At 46.7% G+C, this 21,202-nt stretch overlaps 1 protein-coding gene and 1 non-coding gene across 2 annotated transcripts; both read right to left on the reverse strand.

Moving 5' to 3' along the window:
• Positions 1–15,298: 15,298 nt before the first annotated feature.
• Positions 15,299–21,178, reverse strand: RPL39 (ribosomal protein L39). The gene is made up of 3 exons (XM_063634874.1): positions 21,055–21,178; positions 19,363–19,466; positions 15,299–15,527 (listed from the first exon to the last, which is right to left on the reverse strand). The coding sequence occupies exons 1-3, from the start codon at positions 21,055–21,057 to the stop codon at positions 15,479–15,481; spliced, it is 156 nt and encodes a 51-aa protein (XP_063490944.1). The 5' UTR covers positions 21,058–21,178; the 3' UTR covers positions 15,299–15,478.
• Positions 16,140–16,271, reverse strand: LOC129476575 (small nucleolar RNA SNORA69). The gene has a single exon (XR_008655003.1). It is a non-coding gene; the product is annotated as a small nucleolar RNA SNORA69 (small nucleolar RNA).
• Positions 21,179–21,202: the final 24 nt, after the last annotated feature.

Raw genomic sequence — 21,202 nt, forward strand, 5'->3', positions numbered from 1 at the left:
AACGGGTGTTTGAGAATGAACAAGTGGGAGTTGGAGGCAGCTGACCTTGAATTTAGATCCGCAGGCTTTCTGATTTAACTAATAGTTGTGTTTTTTGTATTCATTTGCCTTCAGTTCCCATGCCCTTCTTCCTTTGGAGAGCCCTGTGGAAACAATTTTTCTTTTTTCTTTTCTTTTATTTTTTGAAACAGAGTTTCACTTTGTCACCAGGCTGGAGTGTGGTGGCATGATCTCAGCTCACTGCAACCTCTATTTCCTGGGTTGAAGTGATTCTCCTGCCTCAGCCTCCTAAGTAGCTGGGATTACAGGTGCCTGCCACCATGGCTGGCTAAGTTTTATAATTTTAGTAGAGACGGGGTTTCACCATGTTGACCAGGCTGGTCTCCAACTCCTGACCTCAAGCGATCCACCCGCCTTGGTCTCCCAAAGTGCTGGGATTACAGGCCTGAGCCACCGTGCCCGGCCTGGAAACAGTTTTTCTAATGAACACCATGTTAGATGTACATTAGACAGTTACAAATGTGGCATTATAGGTTCATGATTTTAGAGGTTAGCAATCAAGTCCAATTTCCTCATTTCAAATGGAAGAAAACAGGTCCCCAAAGCTGCGGTGGCTTGTTAGTGGCAGGCTAGTTGTAGCTGTAAAATTGGGACTAAGCCTCAGATTTCTTGATTCCAGTGCTCTTTCTCCTATCCCATACCATGCTGTGATGGATTAAAGATGACCACAAGTCCTTTGATACTCTTCCCATTGAAAGGTGGCCTCTATCACACTTTCCCTTGAATCTGGATGGGTTCTGGAACTGCTTAGACCAAAAAAATAAAGGAAAAGGGATAACCCAGTCTGGATGGGCCCAGCTACGTAATTTGTGGAGCCCAAACTGAAAATGTGAGACCCCTTTTAAGAAATTAAGAATTTCAAGAAAGACTGGGTGTGGTGGCTCACGCTTGTAATCCCAGCACTTTGGGAGGCCGAGGCGGGTGGATCACTTGAGGTCAGGAGTTTGAGACTGGTCTAGCCAACATGGTGAAACCCTGTCTCTACTAAAAATACACAAAATTAGCCGGACATGGTGGTATGCATCTGTAATCCCAGCTACTCGGGAGGCTGAGGCAGGAGAATCGCTTGAACCCAGGAGGCGGAGGTTGCAGTGAGCCGAGATCACGCCATTGCTCTCCAGCCTGGGCAACACAACGAGGCTCCATCTCAAAAAAAAAAAAAAGGAATTTCAAGATAGCAAAATCAGAGCATCAAGCTAAGCACAGAGCCCTGTGCAACTGCACAACCACCCCCAGGAAGCTGGTCCCGGTGCCAGTTTTAGGGCCCAGGTCTTAAGAGACTGGCAGCTTCCAGTTCCTGTCTCTTGGAACACATGATCAGGCCAGTCACCACATAAGCAGTCATCTACCCCAAGAGCACCATGCCGTGAGAAGGCCAAGCCACATAAAGCGGCCCTGTAGGATGAGATGCCATGTAAGGAGAGGGAGTGGAAGGCCAAGGAGCACTAAGGCACCCAGCATGTGAGTGGAAAAGGCATCTTGGAAGCGAATCCTCCAGCCCCGGCTACCCCCACTAGATCAGAAAAAAAGCAACCAGCCAAGGTCTTCCCAACTTCCTGACCCAGGAATGGAAACAAAATGCTCGTTTTAGGCCACTAGGTTTTGGAATAGTTTGTTACACAGCAATAGATAACAGGAACACATACTATCTCTAGCATTCTTCAAAATGCCAGTGAAATGCTGTCTTTTGAAGCACAAAGTTCTGTTTGTATAAAGTGTCATCATTCTGTGATTCCCAAATTACATACTAAATATATGTGTATGCATATTGCAAGCATATGAATGTCACTTTGGTGATAAAAATATATAAATGTGGCCAGGCACGGTGGCTCAGGCCTGTAATCCCAGCCCTTTGGGAAGCTGAGGCAGGCGGATCACTTGAGGTTAGGAGTTCGAGACCAGCCAAGACAACATGGGAAAACCCCATCTCCACTAAAAATACAAAAATTAGCAGGGTGTGGTGGCACACACCTGTAGTCCTACCTACTTGGGAGGCTGAGGCACGAGAATCGCTTGAACCTGGGAGGCGGAGGTTGCAGTGAGCTGAGATCTCACCATTGCACTCCAGCCTGGGCAATAGAGTGAGACTCCATCTCAAAAATAAATAAATAAATAAATTAATTAATTAAATAAAATATAAATATGCACTTCACACTATGGACATACATTGTTTTGGCATCAGCCTTATCAGACCTTTTTAATTTAAAATATGTAAGTTCAGAATATTTTCCTTGGCATCTGTGAATACTTCTCTATCATTGTGCTTATAACAATGTATGATAATTGTCTATGTATTTATCTCCTTGACTAGATCCATGCCTTTCAAACTACACAAGCCACCTATTAGTGGGGCATGAAATCCATTTTTTCAATGAAATGGGATAAAATAAAAACGTAAGTATGCATTGCACACAAGTAAGTATGAAATCAAGAAACTTGCAGGATTGCAGGATTGCAGGATTGTGTGTGTGTGTGTGTGTGTGTGTGTGTGTTGTGGCCACTGGAATAGATTGTGAGATCCTAAGGGCAGGGTCCATGCCCAGCCTATTCACCACTGCATCCCCAGCAGCCAGTGCACTGTTTGGCACATGTAGGTGTTCTGTAAATATGTGTTAAATGAATGAAATTTATTCTTGAATGCTCCTATTAAGAGATGAACATCCTCGTCTTCTTGGGACCCTTCACCCTTTCCTAAGAATAGTGCTGGGCTCGAGACTTGTACTTCAGGGAGTCTTACAGCAATATATTTATTATTCATCCATTTTCAGTTTTCAGTTTGGGCCTACATATCTACACCAGTGTGAACTTTCTGTTAACTGCCTGCCGGAACAGAAACTATCTACTCTCTCCCCAAATATGTCAAGAGTAAAAAAGGAGGGAGAGAGAGAGGAAGAGAAGGAAGGAAGGAAGGAAGGAAGGAAGGAAAGGAGGCAGGGAGGGAAGAAACAAATATCAGTTATAGGTTTATATCAGAAACTCTTTTTTTTTCTATTTTATATATATATATATATATATATATATATATATATATATATATTTTAAATACAGATGGGGGGTCTCACTGTGTTGCCCAGGCTGGTCTCGAACTCTTGGGCTCAAGCGATTCTCCCATCTTGGCCTCCCGAGGTGCTGGGATTACAGGCATCAGCCACTGTGCTGGGCCTACACCAGGCACTCTTAAAGATTGCTATTATACAATAGGCCAGGCAATTTTAACACATCATCTCATTTAATTGCCAAAGCAAGTTATAGCACAATATTTACCCCATTTTACACATGCTCAGCGAGGTTAAGTAACTCCTCTAAAGTCGCCTAGCCTGGGCGCAGTGGCTCACGCCTGTAATCCCAACATTTTGGGAGGCCGAGGCAGGCGGATCACCAGAGGTCGGGAGTTTGAGACTAGCCTGACCAACATGGAGAAACCCCATCTCTACTAAAAATACAAAATTAGCTGGGTGTGGTGGTGCACGCCTGTAATCCCAGCTACTCGTGAGGCTGAGGCAGGAGAATCACTTGAACCCGGGAGGCGGAGGTTGCGGGGTGAGCTGAGATCGCGCCATTGCACTCCAGCCTGGCCAATAAGAGTGAAACTCCGTCTCAAAATAAATAAACCAATAAATGAAAATAAAGTCGCACAACTACTAAGTAAGAGGTATGTATTTAATGTGAACTCAGGCCCGGCCAGCTCCATAGCTTTGTGAGCGCTGCATGTCACTCTGCTGCCCCCATGCAGTTAACCAAAGCACCTACACGAAGGGTTTTGCTAAGACAAGACATCCTATGAATGGGACATTTTCTCTATCAATCTATGCGGAACTGACCTATGCAGACACAACTTAAGGTAAGTGTTTATGATGCAGACATCATCAGTGGAGTTCCTCAACTTTTGGTGATTTGTAAATAAACCAGGAACTCACTCTACCATCAGCCTCCTTGAGTGCCACACTTTAAAATGCATAGTTCATCAATTTCACTTCAGGTGTAGGTGTTTGCTTGGTTATTTTCATAAATGAATATTCATTTCATTTATTTTGAGACAAGGTCTCACTCTGTCACCCAGGCTGGAGTGCAGTGGCACAAACCTAGCTCACTGCAGCTTCAAACTCCTGGGCTCAGGCGATCCTCCCACCTCAGCCTCCCAAGTAGAAGGACTACAGGTGTGTGACACCACACCTGGCTCATTAAAAGGATTTTTTTTTTTGTAGAGATGGGGTCTCACTATGTTTCCCAGGCTGGTCTCAAGCTCCTGGTGGGCTCAAGTGATCCTCCTGCCTCGGTCTTCCAAAGTGCTGGAATTACATGTGTAAGTCCCTGTACCTGGCCTTATTTTATTTTAAAATAAAGTCATAAAGTTATATTTTAGAATAGTTTTAGATTTACAGAAAAGTTGCAAGAATATTAGAGAGTTCTTGTATAGCCTGCACCCAGTTTTCCTATGGTTACTTTATTTTTAAATATTTAATTTAATTTAATTTAATTTATTTATTTTGAGACGGAGTCTTGCTCTGTTGGCAGGCTGGAGTGCAGTGGTGCGGACCTCGGCTCACTGCAACCTCTGCCTCCCGGATTCAAGCAATTCTCCTGCCTCAGCCTCCCGAGTAGCTGGGACTACAGATGTGTGCCACCATGCCCGGCTAATTTTTGTATTTTTAGTAGAGACAGGGTTTTGCCATGTTGGCCAGAATAGTCTCGATCTCTTGACCTCGTGATCTGCCCACCTCAGCTTCCCAAAGTGCTGGGATTACAGGCGTGAGCCACCGCGCCTGGCCTATTTTTAAATATTTTAAATCGTAACTGCGATAATGAATTACTAACAATAGAAAAAGTTGCCTCTACCCTGTGCTGTTTGGAATGGATTATATATGTGTCTCAGAACACTCAGAGACAGGTGCCAGGCCGTAACGCATAAGGCAGTTACAAAGACTTCCTCTGAAACTAGCAGCTTCAGATAAGAAAGTGGGAGTCATCCCGAGTCTCTGGAGAGAGGTAACATCTTATCCTGAGTTTCCGGAGAGAGGTAATATTTTATTCCAGCTTGGACTGCTAACTGGCCTGCAGCCCAAACCCAAGAATTTGGTCTTGAGTCAAAAGAGTATGTCTTTTTTCAAATCCCGCAATTCATAAGCTTGTCGAATTTCTTTCAAAATTATCCTTTGTTTGTTTGATATGCCATCTTTCCCAGGTCTTAGTGTCCTTGGGAGCCCCTGAAAATTTACCCATAGAAAAGCAAACTTAAACAAAAGTCAACATAAAGGACTGTAGGAAGCACCAAGAGAACAGGAGCAAACAGATGAAGACAAAATCCTAGAGAGGTAAGGGATTACTTGAGGCAACGCCACCAGTACTAGTACACAGACAGGTCTCTCATTCAGAGTTCCCTTGGAGTAGATGCTCTTGGGGATATCTGCTAAGCCCATACTGCTTTCTCCGGGCACCAGCCCACCCACAGGGCAGTCCTCTCAGCCATAGTTATTGATTCTTTTTTTGTTGAGATGGAGTCTCGCTTTGTTGCCCAGGCTGGAGTGCAGCTGCATGATCTTGGCTCACTGCAACCTCCACCTCCTGGGTTCAAGCGATTCTCCCACCTCAGCCTTCCCTGTAGCTGGGACTACAGGCGCACACCACCATGCCTGGCTAATTTTTGTATTTTTAGTAGAGACTGGGTTTCACCTCGTTGGCCAGGCTGGTCTTGAACTCCTGACCTCAGGTGATCCACCCGCCTCAGCCTCCCAAAGTGCTGGGATTACAGGTGTGAGCCACCGCGCCTGGTCCATAGTTACTGACTCTTGACTGGACTCATGACCCAAGTTGAGCCACTGGCCTCCTCCTCTCATGATCTTGCTGTTGGGATTCAGCGATTCCCATCCATTTCCACTGGTGGCCTGACCTGAGGACAGAGAGGAGGCCATCTTTTGCCTTGTGTTCAGAGAAGCAGAGGAGGCAGGTCTGCCAAGAATGAGAGTGAGACAGACACACAGAAAGAAGCGGAGTAGAAGACTGAGGCCCAGAGAGCGAGAGCAGCCTGCCTGACTTCTCAGTGGCTTTCAAGGCCCTGGTTCTGGTTCTTCTGGAAGCCTGGCTGCCTCCTGCCCTTGGATTTCATGAGACATCTTTGAAGGTTTGTGTTCAATTACCTTCTTTTTTTTAAAAAAAAAAAAGATGGCTGGGCACAATGGCTCACGCCTGTAATCCCAGCACTTTGGGAGGCTGAGGTGGGCAGATCATTTGAGGCCAGGAGTTTGAGACCAGTCTGGCCAACATGGTGAAACCCTGTCTCTACTAAAAATACAAAAATTAGCTGGGCGTGGCAGCATGCACCTGTGGTCACAGCTACTTGGGAGGCTGAGGTGGGAGGATCACTTGAGCCCAGGAGGTCAAGGCTGCAGTGAACCGAAATCTCGCCACGTCACTTCAGCCTGGGCGACAGAGCAAGATCTATCTCAAAAAAAGAAAAAGACATTTGTGAATGGCTGTGCTGTAACCCTGAAAGTTAACTTTAATTTTCCTGTTCTTTTTTTATTATTATACTTTAAGTTCTGGGATACATGTGCAGAACGTGCAGGTTTATTACTTAGGTATACACGTGCCATGGTGGTTTGCTGCACCCATCAACCCGTCATCTACATTAGGTATTTCTCCTAATACTATCCCTCCCCTGGCCCCCCACCCCCCAACAGGCCCCAGTGTGTGATGTTCCCCTCCCTGTGTCCATGTGTTCTCATTGTTCAACTCCCAGTGATTTTCCTGTTCTTAAAAAAATCTTTTTCTGATTATAAGTACAGTCTGTGGCCATGCCACCCTGAATTTGCCTAATCTCATCTGATTGTAAATACGTGCTCATTGTGGAAATTTTAATTTGCTTTCGTCTCATTATGAGACACATTTTCGTTATGTTTATATATCCTGAGAAGCATAAAATGAAAACCAAATCACCTGTAATGAAACGTGTACACACATTGGACAAAAGATATGTACACAAATGTTCATAGCAGTACTATTCATAAAGGCCCCAAACTGGAAATTGTCCAAATGCCTGTCAACAGGAAAGTGGGGAAATAAATCAGGGGGTATTCACACACTGGAACATGACACAGAATTATCTACAATTGCATGCAACAATATGGATCAATCTTATGTGATAGTGAGCAAAAGAAGCAAGACACAAAAGTGCAAAGTTCATTATTCCATTCATAAATAACACAAAAACAGGCAAAACTAATGTATGTTGTTAGATGCTAGGACAGTGGTTACACTTGGGGGGTGATAGTGACTAAAGGGAGCTCAAGGAGGAGCATCTAGGATGCTGATCATGTTTTGTTTCTTGATTTGGGTGCTGGTGACACGAATGGATTCACCCTGTGAAAATTCATCAAGCTATCTACACGTGTAAGTGCACTCTTCTGCCGGGCACGGTGGCTCATGCCTGTAATCTCAGCACTTTGGGAGGCCAAGACAGTTGGATAACCTGAGGTCAGGAGTTTGAGACCAGCCTGGCCAACATGGTGAAACCCTGTCTCTACTAAAAATACAAAAATTAGCCAGGCGTGGTGGTGGGCACCTGTAATCCCAGCTACTTAGGAGGCTGAGGCAGGAGAATCGCTTGAACCTGGGAGGCAGAGGCTGCGGTGAGCCGAGATCGTGCCACTGCACTCCAGCCTGGGTGACAGAGCGAGACTCTGTCAAAAAAAAAAAAAAAATGCACTCTTCTTTATGAATGTTATATTTCAAAAACACTAAAAATATAGCCAGGCGGCCGGGCACGGTGGCTCACACCTGTAATCCTAGCACTTTGGGAGGCCGAGGTGGGTGAATCACCTGAGGTCAGGAGTTCGAGATCAGCTTGGCCAACATGGCGAAACCCCGTCTCTACTACAAATACAAAAATTGGCTGAGTGTGGTGGTGCCAGCCTGTAATCCCAGTTACTCAGGAAGCTGAGGCAGGAGAATCGCTTGAATCTGGGAGGCGGAGGTCGCAGTGAACGGAGATTGTGCCACTGCACTCCAGCCTGGGTGACACAGCAAGACTCTGTCTCAAAAAAAAAAAAAAAAAGAAAGAAAATAGTCTATAATTCCAATATTGATAATAATGGGAGTTGGGGGAGGTGTGGAGGGGGATTAACTTTTTTTTTTTTTAGACGGAGTCTAACTCTGTCACCCAGGCTGGGGTGCAGTGGCACAATCTTGGCTCACTGCGACCTCTGCTTTCCGGGTTCAAGCGATTCTTCTGCCTCAGCATCTCAAGTAGCTGGGACTATAGGTGCCCGCCACCACACCTGGCTAATATTTTTTGTATTTTTAGTAGAGACAGGGTTTCACTATGTTGGCCAGGCTGGTCTTGAACTCCTGACCTCGCGATCTGCCCGCCTTGGCCTCCCAAAGTGCTGTGATTACAGGCGTGAGCCACTGTGCCCAGCGGGGGGATTAACTTTTAAACTTTCTCTTTTTCTTTCCTTCCTCCAGAAGATGGCTCTGGCCTGGCTTATGCTGCTGGTGTTTGCTTTTTTGGCGTTTTACTATCATTTCCCTCACTGCTACTATTATATGTATCTATTTTCATCTTTATGAAACATCTCCAAACTATCTATATTATCAGTTCTGCTGGAATCTGAGTTATTCAAATTGATCAGAAGAACACATTTTTGTTTAGAGTCAGGGCTGAGAGCCAAGTCCTGGCTTGCTGCTTCTGCCATGTCCCCATCAGCAGCTTTGGACCTGCAGCCCCAAGTGGCCTTGTCAGTGATCATATTTCACGTGCCGGGGCTGGCTCAGCAGTGTGGAGGAGGAGGATGACAGCCAACGACTGGCTTCCTAGTCTGAAGCCCCAAAGAACAGTATCACTCCCAACTCCCAGGATACCTGAGCTTTCATGATGTGCCCCACCTGATTCTCTATATCCTTTCCCTAGTGCCTTAAACTCCTGGTACCTACCCACTGTGCATGCACACACACCCACACACACACACACGTGCACCCCTTGTCTCCTTTCTTGTGAACCCCAGTGAGGTCGTCTTTTCTGAAACAGGGTCTCACTCTGTCACCCAGGCTAGAGTGCAGTGGCACAAAAATGGCTCAGTGCAGCCTCGATCTCCCAGGCTCAAGCAATTCTCTCACTTCAGCCTCCAGAGTATCTGGGGTCACCGGTGTGCACCACCACACTTGGATAACTTATTTTTTTAGAGATGGGGTCACACTATGTTGCCCAGGCTGGTCTCCAACTCTTGGGCTCAAGCGATCCTCCCACCTCAGCCTCTCAAAGTGCTGGAATCACAGGCGTAAACCACCATGCCCACAGCACACATTTTATACTGATATTGCTCACTTGAAAGTCCATCTTCCCCTCTATTCATTCTTTCATTCATTCGTTCATTCATTCATTCATTCATTCTCATTTGGTCATTCAACAAATGCATTTTTTTTTTTTTTTGAGACACAGTCTCGCTCTGTTGCCAGACTGGAGTCCAGTGGTGCGATCTCGGCTCACTGCAACCTCCGACTCCCTGGTTCAAGTGATTCTCCTGCCTCAGCCTCCTGAGTAGCTGGGATTACAGGCACGCGACACCATGTCCAGCTAATTTTTTTGTGTTTTTACTAGAGACAGGGTTTCGCCATGTTGGCCAGGTTGGTCTCGATCTGCTGACCTTGTGATCTGCCTGCCTTGGCCTCCCAAAGTGTTGGGATTACAGGCATGAGCCACTGCGCCCAGCCAACAAATGCATTTATTGTACCTCCTTCGTGCCAGATGCAGTTTGTTGAAAGCAAAGTGCAGCGAGCAAGACATACCCTTCTGGATCTATCCTTGTGGAGCTCACAATCTAGCACAGGAGGCAGACATCAATTAATTGACCACACATATAACTTTATAGTTACAATTGTGAAGGAAAACTACAGGGTAATTTAAGAGGGAGTAAGCAGAAGAAACTAACTGGACTGGAAGAAGAGAGGGGAAAGTCAGGGAAGGTCTCCCTGTGGAAGTGACAAGCAGGTTGATACCTGAAGGATGAATGGATGTTAACCAAATGAAGAGGGAGAACATTCCAGGACAAGGGAATGGGAGGTGGTACTTTCTTTGTTTTGTTTTGTTTCGTTTTGTTTTTGAGACAGGGTTTCACTCTGTCATCCAGGCTGGAGTGCAGTGGTGCAAGCTGGGCTCACTGCAACCTTTACCTCGTGGGTTCAAGCGATCCTCCGCACCTCAGCCCCCCAAGTAGCTGGGACCACAGGTGTGCACCATCACGCCCAGCTAAGTTTTTGTATTTGAAGTAGAGATGGGGTTTCACCACGTTGCCCAGGCTAGTCTCGAACTTTTGAGCTCAAGCAATCCACCCGCCTCGGCCACCCAAAGTGCTGGAATTACAGGCATGAGCCACCACGTCCAGCTTACCTTTTTCTTACCTGTAAAATGGAAGAATATCTAGTGGAATTGATCTTTTTCTCTTTTTAAAAACTTTTTACGGCCAGGCATGGTGGCTCACGCCTGTAATTCCAGCACTTTGGGAGGCCGAGGCGGGTGGATCACTTGAGGTCAGGAGTTCAAGACCAGCCTGGCCAACATAGTAAAACCCTGTCTCTACTAAAAATACAATTAGCTGGGCATGGTAGTGCAGGTCTGTAATCCCAGCTACTTGGGAGGCTGAGGCAGGAGAATCACTTGAACCCGGGAGGTGGAGGTTGCAGTAAGCCGAGACTGCACCATTGCACTCCAGCCTGGGCAACAAGAGCAAAACTCTGTCTCAAAAAAAAAAAAAAAAAAAAAACAAGGTTCTGTGCAGCGGCTCGTGCCTGTAATCCCAGCACTTTGGGAGGCTGAGACGGGTGGATCACGAGGTCAGGAGTCCAAGACCATCCTGGCCAACATGGTGAAACTCCGTCTCTACTAAAATACAAAAAAATTAGCCAGGCGTGGCGGTGCGTGCCTGTAGTCTCAGCTACTCGGGAGGCTGAGGCAGAGGAATCACTCGAACCCAGGAGGCGGAGATTGCAGTGAGCTGAGATCGTGCCACTGCACTCCAGCCTGGCGACAGAGTGAGACTCCGTCTCAAAAAAAAAAAAAAAAAAAAAAAAGAATAAGAAAACCTTTTTACCTGGGAGCACAGACTGAAGTTACCTTGAAAATACACTCCTGGAACTAATCCTTTACAGACATCATTCAATCCTTACAAACCTGAGGTAGTCAGGTATGACTCTGGATATAAAAGTCTTCTAAGAGAGCAAGGTCCCACAGTTGGTTCAGTGATGAAGCTGGGATTCAACCCTAGGCTTGCCTGCAAGGCCTTGAGAGGTTACTCTGTCCCTCCAAATTAAAACCCTGGAGTTGGAAGAGAACTGGCATCAATCTAGCAGCTTATGTTGAGCACCAACTCCGTGGCAGCTCGGCCTGACTTTATCTCAGCCTCCCATCACAACCTCCCTCTCCCTGTGCCAACATATGGTGCATCTGTGCTGGGGACTGACACCAAAACGTTCTTCCTGCTCACTCCCTACTCCTCATCTCCTTTTCCTAGTCAGGCAACTGAACCAAGTGCTTTGGTGCATTATTAAATTTCATCCTCACAACCTTCTGAGGGAGACCCCATTTTGCAGATGAGGATGCTGAGGGCTTACAACTGGTGAGTGGTGGAGAGCAGGGTTTTGTTTTGTTTAGTTTTGAGATGGGGTCTTACTCTGTGGCCCAGGCTGGAGTGCAATGGCACGATCTCGGCTCACTGCAGCCTCCATCTCTCGGGATCATGCGATTCTCCTGCCTCAGCCTCCCGAGTAGCTGGGACCACAGGCATGTGCCACCACGCCCGGCTAATTTTTGTATTTTTAGTAGAGACAGGGTTTCACCATGTTTGTCAGGCTGGTCTCGAACTCCTGACCTCAAATGATCCACCTGCCTCGGCCTCCCAAACTGCTGAGATTACAGGCATGAGCCACCATGCCCAGCCCAGGAGCAGGGTTTAATGAATCCAAACTATAGTCTGGTGATACACAGACAGCAGCAAACTCAACCACCAGTCTGCTGCCTGCCTCTCAGTAGGTCAAGGGATGGGCAGTGTCACCACAAGGGTGACTTCCTGTCTTTCAAAACCTGTCATCTAATGCTTCACTTCTTTACTATTTCAGTACCTTTTTGAAATCTTAAAATACATCGCAAGTTCCCATTCCTTCCTTCAAGATGCACTGATCTAACCCAACTCCCTTCATAGGTGGGGAAACAGGTACTGGCAATTGTACAAGATAGCGAGGGGCCACTGGATCCAGACCCCACAGCTTTCAACTCCCAGGCTCCAAATAAACCCCTCACACACGGCTAACCCCATGTCCATGTCATTTTCCCTTTCTCCAAATCCTAATCCTACCTATCCGAGTAGTTGGGATTACAGATGCAATAGTTGGGCGCCTGTAATCCCAACTATTTGAGGTCTGTAGAGAAAGCTGGCTATGCCGTTAATTAGACCTTGGCCTTGTCACTTAACCTCCTTGGGCTCTGTTAGCAAACACCCAACCTACTCTGAAGCAGAAGACCGCTTTCTAATGCTCTGAAATGGTTAGAAATGTCCCCGTCTTGTGACTGTCAGTTAATTTTATCAAGTCCCTCTCCTTTGGACTTGAGTATCGTTTTTTGAGACAGGGTCTCACTCTGTCACCCAGGCTGGAGTGCAGTGGCGTGATCATGGCTCACTGTAGCCTCGACCATCCAGGCTCAGGTGATCCTCCCACTTCAGCCTCCCAGGTAGCTAGGACTACAGGTGCACTCCACCCTGGCCAATTTTTTGTTTTGCCATATTGTGCAGGCTGGTCTCGAACACCTGGGCTCAAGCGATCCACCTGCCTAGGCCCCTCAAAGTGCTGGGATGACAGGCGAGCCACTGCGCTCAGCCTTGAGTAACATTTTTAAGTATGTTAATATTTACCAACTGCTGTTCACAGTGGCAGCTTTCTTTGAATATGAAGGCATCACTGATGCAATAAGAGAAAATATTTGCAGTCAGGCCGGGGACAGTGGCTCACACTTGTAATCCCAGCACTTTGGGAGGCCAAGGCAGGCGGATTATCTGAGTTCAGGAGTTTGAGATCAGCCTGACCAACATGGCAAAACCCCATCTCTAGTAAAAAAAAAAAAATACAAAAATTAGCCGGGCATGGTGGTAGGCGCCTGTAATCCCAACTACTGGGAGGCTGAAGCAGGAGAATTGCTTGAACCCGGGAGGCAGAGGTTGCAGTGAGCCCAGATCATGCCACTGCACTCCAGCCTGGACGACAGAGCGAGACTCTGTCTCAAAAAAAAAAAAAAAAAAAAAGAATAGAAAAAGAAAAAAGAAAAAAAATATTTGCAGTCTAGGGGTTCAGGAGATAGGTTCCAAAGATCCCTTTAAAGCTCCTAAGTTCCTTGGTATTCTGGAGCTCACTCTTCACACTTCTGGTGAGTGCCATGCTCTTAGGAATTGCTTTTTTTTTTTGAGACAAGTCTTGCCATTGCCCAGGCTAGAGTGCAGTGGGGCAATCTCAGCTCACTACAACCTCTGCCTCCCGCGTCTGAGCAATTCTCCTGCCTCAGCCTCCTCAGTAGCTGGGACTGCAGGTACGCGCCACCACGCCCGGCTAATTTTTGTACTTTTAGTAGAAACGAGGCTTCACCACGTTGGCGAGGCTGGTCTTGAACTCCTGACCTCAGGTGATCCATCTGCCTCGGCCTCCCAAAGTGCTGGGATCACAGGTGTGAGCCACTGTGCCCGGCCGGAATTGCTTTCATCTGAACCTCCTAGTGTGGTTGTAAGGCAGGGACCCCTTTGCTGTGCAATCCCACCATTACCACTTGCACACTTTACGCAGCAGCCCACATCTCCTGCCACCTGCCTTCTCAAGCTATGTCCAGGCAGCACAGGCCCTCTATCGACTGGGCAGGGAGTTACAGCCAAACCCTGTTCTTCCCCTTGTTGCCGCAGTTTCAATCCTAATTCCACTGGTATTTGGAGGAGCTTTGTTCCTTCTCACGTTTTCTACAGAAGAGATCTGCTAAGGCTTGTATATTGGCCTATTCGTTGTTACCACTTAACATGCCACATAATTTGTTTATCATCCAATGAATCCCAAGTACCTAGAACAGTGCCCGACACAAAGGTGGCCAATAATTTGTTAACACATCTCAGGGAAACTGCAAGGGGTACCGAAGAAGTTGCACTAACCCGGTAAAAGCTCAAACCCACAAGATTTCCACCTTGCACATTCACTCAGCTGTAGCTCTTCAGTAAGTCAGGCAATGGCATTACCTGTTACAATGTCAACAATTAACCTAGATTTTTTTTAAACAAGTGAACTCTCTTGAATCCAGGAACAGGGGTTGGCAATCTTTTTCCATAAAGAGCAAAGCAGTAAATATTTTAGGCTTCGCAGGCCACATTATCTCTGTGCACAAGGGTGCATTTATATACATAATACATAAGTTAGGCATATGGCTGTGAAACAAGAACATTTTATATGGACAGAAATTTGTATTTCAATTTTCAGATGGCATAAAATATTCTTTCAACTATTTAAAAATGTAGGAACCATATAGTTCACAGACTGTACAAAAACAGCCAGCAGATGGCTGGACGCAGTGGCTCAGGCCTGTAATCCCAGCACTTTGGGAGGCAGAGGCGGTGTATCACCTGAGGTCAGGAGGTCCAGACCAGCCTGGCCAATATGGTGAAATCCCATCTCTACTAAAAATAAAATTCTGGGATTGCTGTTTCCCTGCACTAGACGTGAATGGGGGAGTTGATCGATTGTAAAAATCACGTGAGGCCGGGCGTGGTGGCTCATGCCTGTAATCCCAACACTTTGGGAGGCCGAGGCAGGTGGATCTCAAGGTCAGGAGTTTCAGACCAGCCTGGGCAACATGGTGAAACGCCGTCTTTACTAAAAATACAAAAATTAGCTGGGTGTGGTGGGGGGCGCCTGTAATCTCAGCTGCTCAGGAGGCTGAGGCAAGAGAATTGCTTGAACCCAGGAGTCGGAGGTTGCAGTGAGCCAAGATTGTACCACTGCACTCCAGCCTGGGCAACAGAGCCAGACTCCGTCTCAAAATAAATAAATACATAAAAAATAATAAAATAAAATTTACAGAATCAGTCCCTTACACTAAACACACTTCAAGCACATGGTAGCCAGAGAACATTTCTATCATTGCAGAAAGTTCTACTGGATAGTGTTGTTATTAGATTTGGCAGGGAAGGGAGAATTCAGTACTTGACAAACCACAATACAACAGCAATTAAAACGAAAGGCCTCACATATTTATTACTGAACCCAGCCAACCAACGTGTTCATAACAGATTCAGAGAGGAAAACACGTCGAAATCTCCAGCTAGTGGTGACATTTTCAGCTTGATATGGTAACATGATCGTGACCTTCAGACAGCATAAATATGCGTGCCATCTCATGTGCAATTCCTTACAGACCCAGCTTGGTTCTTCTCCAATGTCTCCTTTTGGAGTTGTACCTACACAGAAAAAAATGTCAAGTTACAAAGGCAGTCCGACAGCAATGTAGCTGTTCCCATTCACATAACCTTTTAGGTACCACAAAATACAAAAGGTACTGCTTTTCTCTCCTTTAACAAGTTTGGAGTTCTTTCTGGAGAGTAAAAAAAAATGATTCCCTATGTGTTTAAAAACTAGCCAAGTTTTATCCTCTCAAAATAATTTCAAGGCTAGGCTCTTAACTGGGATCAGAGTAGTGGCGAAGCCCACTCTCTCCAAGTTTACCTGCACCCACTTTTGATTCAATGGACCTGGAGGTACACATACTCTGAACCCCCTCATAATGGGTCACAAACACATAAAAGCTCCCGCATGATATTTTTTTTGAGACAGAGTCGCCCCCCACCCCCACCCCCCACCACACCACCCAGCTAATTTTTGTGTTTTTAGTAGAGGCGGGGTTTCACCATGTTGGCCAGGCTGGTCTCGAACTCCTGACTTTGAGATCCACCCGCCTCGGCCTCCCAAAGAGTTCAGATTACAGGCATGAGCCACTGCACCTGGCCTCGCATGATCTTTACAATCGATCAACTACTCCATTCACCTCTAGTGCAGGGAAACAGCAATCCCAGAATTGTCCATGTCAATCTGTCATGATTTTACCCTCATAAAGGCAAAATCAAAAATGATTAACACGGCTTTTCTTTCAGCAGGATAATGGCAGTACTTCCACAAAATGAAGCACTGTAATTGCAACCTGCTTTCAAAGACATTTTTAACGCTGGAAGATAGATAAGACAATGAAAATCATTCCATTGGGTCAATTATCTGGGTCAAGGGTATATAATCTTACATACAAAATACCTTCCCAATTCTAGGAGACCACAGAGTTTAAGAGCAGGTTATTTATTGAACTAGGCATTGAGTTTTACATACATTTTTCTTTTTTTGAGACAGGGTCACACTGTTTGTTGCCCAGGCTGCAATGCAGTGGCCGGATCACAGTTCACTGCAGCCTGTGAACTCCTGGGCTCAAGTGATCCTCCCACTTCAGCCTCCTAAATAGTTAGGACTACAAGCATGTGCCACCAAATCCAGCTAATTTATTTTTTTGGTAAAGATGGACGGGGGTGGTCTCCCTATGTTGCCCAGGCTGGTCTCAAATTCCTGGCCTCAAGCAATCCTCCTGCGTTGGCCTCTCCCAAAGTGCTGGGATTATAGGTATGAAGCACTGTGCCTGGTTTATATATACTTCCTTCACTCTTCACAAGCAGGTCCCACCATCAGGCAGGACACAGAGAAACCCACGATCAAGTAGATGTATCAAATAATAAAGGACAGTGTCTAGCATCCAGTAAACAAATGGTAAGCAATTAACTAGCCCATAACATTACAATGGGTGGCAATTTTCACATCTAACTGGCTAAATGAACCAAGGAAATAGGCCCTCAACGTTAGCCCTAAGAAGCCACACTTTTAAGTCTTCTTAGCAAACCAATCCCACTAGCTTTGCCATACAAGTCGAATCAAGTTCTGGCTGGACACGGTGGCTCACGCCTGTAATCCCAGCATGTTGGGAGGCCGAGGCGGGTGGATCACGAGGTCAGGAGTTCATGACCAGCCTGGCCAAGATGGTGAAACCCCGTCTCTAGTAAAAATACAAAAATTAGCCAGGTGTGGTGGCAGGCACCTGTAATGTCAGCTACGTGGGAGGCTGAGGCAAGAGAATAGCTTGAACTCAGGAGGCAGAGGTTGCGGTGAGCCAAGATCACACCATTGCACTCCAGCCTGGGCAATGAGAGCAAAACTCCGTCTCAAAAAAAAAAAAAAAAAAAGTGCTTTGACTAGCCCGGGCAACGTGGCGAAACCCCATCTCTACAACAGGTACACAAATTAGCCAGGCATGGTGGTGAACACCTGTAGTCCCAGCTACTCAGGAGGAGGCTGAGGTGGGAGGGTTGCACCACTGCACTCAGCCTGGGTGAGAGAGCGACTGCTGAACCTTGGGCAACTCTCGCTGATTCTTGCTTATTTTTCCTCCCTTCAAAACCTGTCTCAAGGCCCATCAGGTCCAAAGAGCGATGGGCTGAAAAAGCCATGCAGGAGACTGAGTTTCAGGCCTAGCTTTCCCTGGAGTTAGTCTAGATGACCTTGGAGGTCCTTCATAGCAATTCTAGTAATGTTTTTCCTTTGAGATCAACTACTTCTGCAGTAGAGGACAGTTTTCCAATCTTTTCTAGTCTCTTTTTAGAAAAGAGAAACATCGCCGGGCGCGGTGGCTCACGCTTGTAATCTCAGCACTTTGGGAGGCCGAGGCGGGCGGATCACGAGGTCAGGAGATCGAGACCACGGTGAAACCTCGTCTCTACTAAAAATACAAAAAAAAAATTAGCCGGGCGTGGTGGCGGGCGCCTGTAGTCCCAGCTACTCGGAGAGGCTGAGGCAGGAGAATGGCATGAACCCGGGAGGCGGAGCTTGCAGTGAGCCGAGATCGCGCCACTGCACTCCAGCCTGGGCGACAGAGCGAGACTCCATTTCAAAAAAAAAAAAAAAAAAAAAGAGAGAAACATCTGAAAAACTGGGCTAGGTGTGATGGCTCACGCCTGTAATCTCTGCACTTTGGTAGGGTGAGACAGGAGGATTGCTTGAGCTCAGGAGTTCAAGACCAGCCTGGGCAACACAGTGAGACCCCATCTCTACAAAAAATTTAAAAATTAGCCAGGTGTGGTGGCGTGTGCCTGTAGTCCCAGCTACTCAGAGAGATGAGGTGGGAGGGTCACTCCAGCCTGGTAGGTAGAGGCTGTGGTGACAGTGTCAACGCAGCATGTAAAACAGAACAAGATTCTGTCTCAAAAAACAAAAACAAAGGCCAGGCACAATGGCTTATGCCTGTAATCCCAGCACTTTGGGAAGCCAAGAGGGGCAGATCACTTGAGCTCAGGAGTTTGAGACCAGCCTGGCCAATATAGTGAAATCCCATCTCTACTAAAAATACAAAACTTAGCTGGGCGTGGTGACACATGCCTGTAGTCCCAGCTACTCTGAAGGCTGAGGCATAAGAATCACTTGAACCGCCGGGCGCGGTGGCTCACGCCTGTAATCCCAGCACTTTGGGAGGCTGAGGCGGGCGGATCACGAGGTCAGGAGATCGAGACCATCCTGGCTAAAGCGGTGAAACCCCGTCTCTACTAAAAATACAAAAAATTAGCCGGGCGTGGTGGCGGGCACCTGTAGTCCCAGCTACTCGGGAGGCTGAGGCAGGAGAATGGCGTGAACCTGGGAGGCGGAGCTTGCAGTGAGCCAAGATTGCACCACTGCACTCCAGCCTGGGCCACAGAGCGAGACTCCGTCTCAAAAAAAACAAAACAAAACAAAACAAAACAAACAAAAAAAAAAAAAACACAAAACAAAAAAAAAAGAATCACTTGAACCTGGGAGGCAGAGGTTGCAGTGAGCCGAGATTGTGCCACTGCACTCCAGCCTGGGCAAGAGCGAGACTCCATCTCAAAAAATAAAAAACAAAATACAAAAACAAAAAGCCTAAAAATACTGACTGGGTCTTCCCCACCAGGATGTGTATAAGACAGCCTTCCACCTTATGACCTAGCTCAGACTGAAGATGACCAGGAAATTAACAAGTATTGGAGAATTATCTGCCCATAAGCCCAGATGTGGGCTGGATGCAGTGCAGAAACAAAGGAAGTATGTTTTTAAAAAGGAATTTGAGAATGCTGTCAGAGGGTGGATTGGATTGCATGCAATTTTAATCATGTATTCATACTCAAAAAGTAACCCTGGCCAGGCACAGTGGCTCCTACATTTAGCAAAATACAAGCAGTATGATGGAGGTCTTACCTGATTTTATTTCCAGTTTTCATCCGAATCCACTGGGGAATGGGACGATTTTGCTTTTGTTTCTTGGCCAGGAATCGCTTAATCCTGAAAGTCTTGTGAGAAGACTGGGAAGAAAATGCAATCAATTTAGACAATGATATTAGAGCCTGCCCGAATGATTCAAAGTCAAGAACTCCTTCAAACCAACATTTGAGTGCTTAACACATACCCCAGCCCCAAAATCTTCTCAATGCTAAGCCATCAAGCCAAGCAAGTCTCTGACCCTCACAACTTCTCTGGGGGCAGATACCACAGTTTTCCATTGTTCAAATAAAGTTAGTGGAATCAGGAGGTTAAGAAACATGCACAAAATCAGAGCATCAATGTGCAGAACCAGGATTCAAACCCAGGTCCTTTCTGCTCCACAGCCAGAGGCTACCTTTCAATTTACCCTGCGGTCCCCCAAGGACTCAGACGACCACATTGGGAATGGCTAAGGAATCTGACTTCCTGGGAAGAACACAGCTTTGAGTCAAACAGAACCACCTACCTATCATTTGCAAGTCAACGAATCTCAGTGCTCTACTTTGTAAAACAGGGGTACATACTTTTCAAGTGTCATTGGGAGGGTAATTAAGACTTAGGGAAAGTCCCTGACATTCAGAAGATCTAACCTACTCACCATTTCGGTATTAATCCTAACTCTATCCCTACTGCTAAATTTCACTGCCTAAAAAAATAAACTTTTAAATTTAAAAATTAATGAAATGTCACTTTTCCAAGGATGACTGTCTCAATTTCTAGTTGCATCTTTTGGCTTTCATCTAAGGCCAACCCCAATACTCCCCCAAATCTACAGAATAATCTTGCAAAATTGGCACGGATGCAGGTTTAATGCCTGGCCAACCTGGACGAACATACCCTTGCATAATAATGGGAGCCAACACAAAGAAGGCAAAGATTACACCCCGCCCCCCATCCACAGTAGCAGTTGTAAATTTTGTCAAGTAATAAACTACTACTTGACAAGTAATAAAATACCAGTTCTTATCGCCTCCATATCTAGAAATCAACATTTTACATTTCCCAGTAAAGAGTGACTGGTTCGCTGCTGCCATTTACTAAGAAGGCCAGAATGACATACAGGTTCACAAAACACCCCTTGTTCTAGGCGCTTCCACGGGGTGACGCTCAAGTCTCTGAATAAACGTCCTGTAAACAAAAGTCCTGGGATCTAAAAATGTGGTTCGCTTCTCCACGCCAAGCTAAACCCTTTTAGAAAACCAGTAGCCCACATTACCCTCCTGATTACCCTCCACGTTGCGCATGCCACGGGCAGCCCACAGTCAGGCCACGATTTCGGGGTGGACTCTGGTTCTGGAGGCTGCCACCTCCCACCCCCGCCTCCAGAACCAGAGTTCGCTACAAGCGAAGGGAAACCGGAATTCCTGCCCGACTCGGCAGCGGCCGGGCAAAGAGCGAGCCCCCTTGGATCCGCGGCCGCAGCGCAGCCCGTCCCTCTCCAGGTTGCTCGCTGGCTCACTAGCTTCCCTCCAGGCCACGAAAGACAACAGTGGCCGAACTGGATCTTTGCTTGAAAAAGCCTTTAAAAGGCTCCCGCCCCTCGACGCTCCGCGGGGTCCAGGCATTTCGTGGCAGCGGCCTCGGGTTTTGGGAAGCCACCCTGGGGCCGATGGGGGCCGATGGACTTACCATGGCGAGAAGCGGAGTCAAGAACACACCACGATGGCGGAGAAAGGAAGAGAGGGGGGAAGGTGGCGGAAGAACGAGATTAGAAGGCGCCTCTGATGGGCGGAGCTTAGGAGGTGACGCTATGCACCGACCGCCTCTTCTAGTGCCT

The sequence above is a fragment of the Symphalangus syndactylus genome, chromosome X (assembly GCF_028878055.3).
Source record: "Symphalangus syndactylus isolate Jambi chromosome X, NHGRI_mSymSyn1-v2.1_pri, whole genome shotgun sequence".
Lineage (NCBI taxonomy): Eukaryota > Metazoa > Chordata > Mammalia > Primates > Hylobatidae > Symphalangus > Symphalangus syndactylus.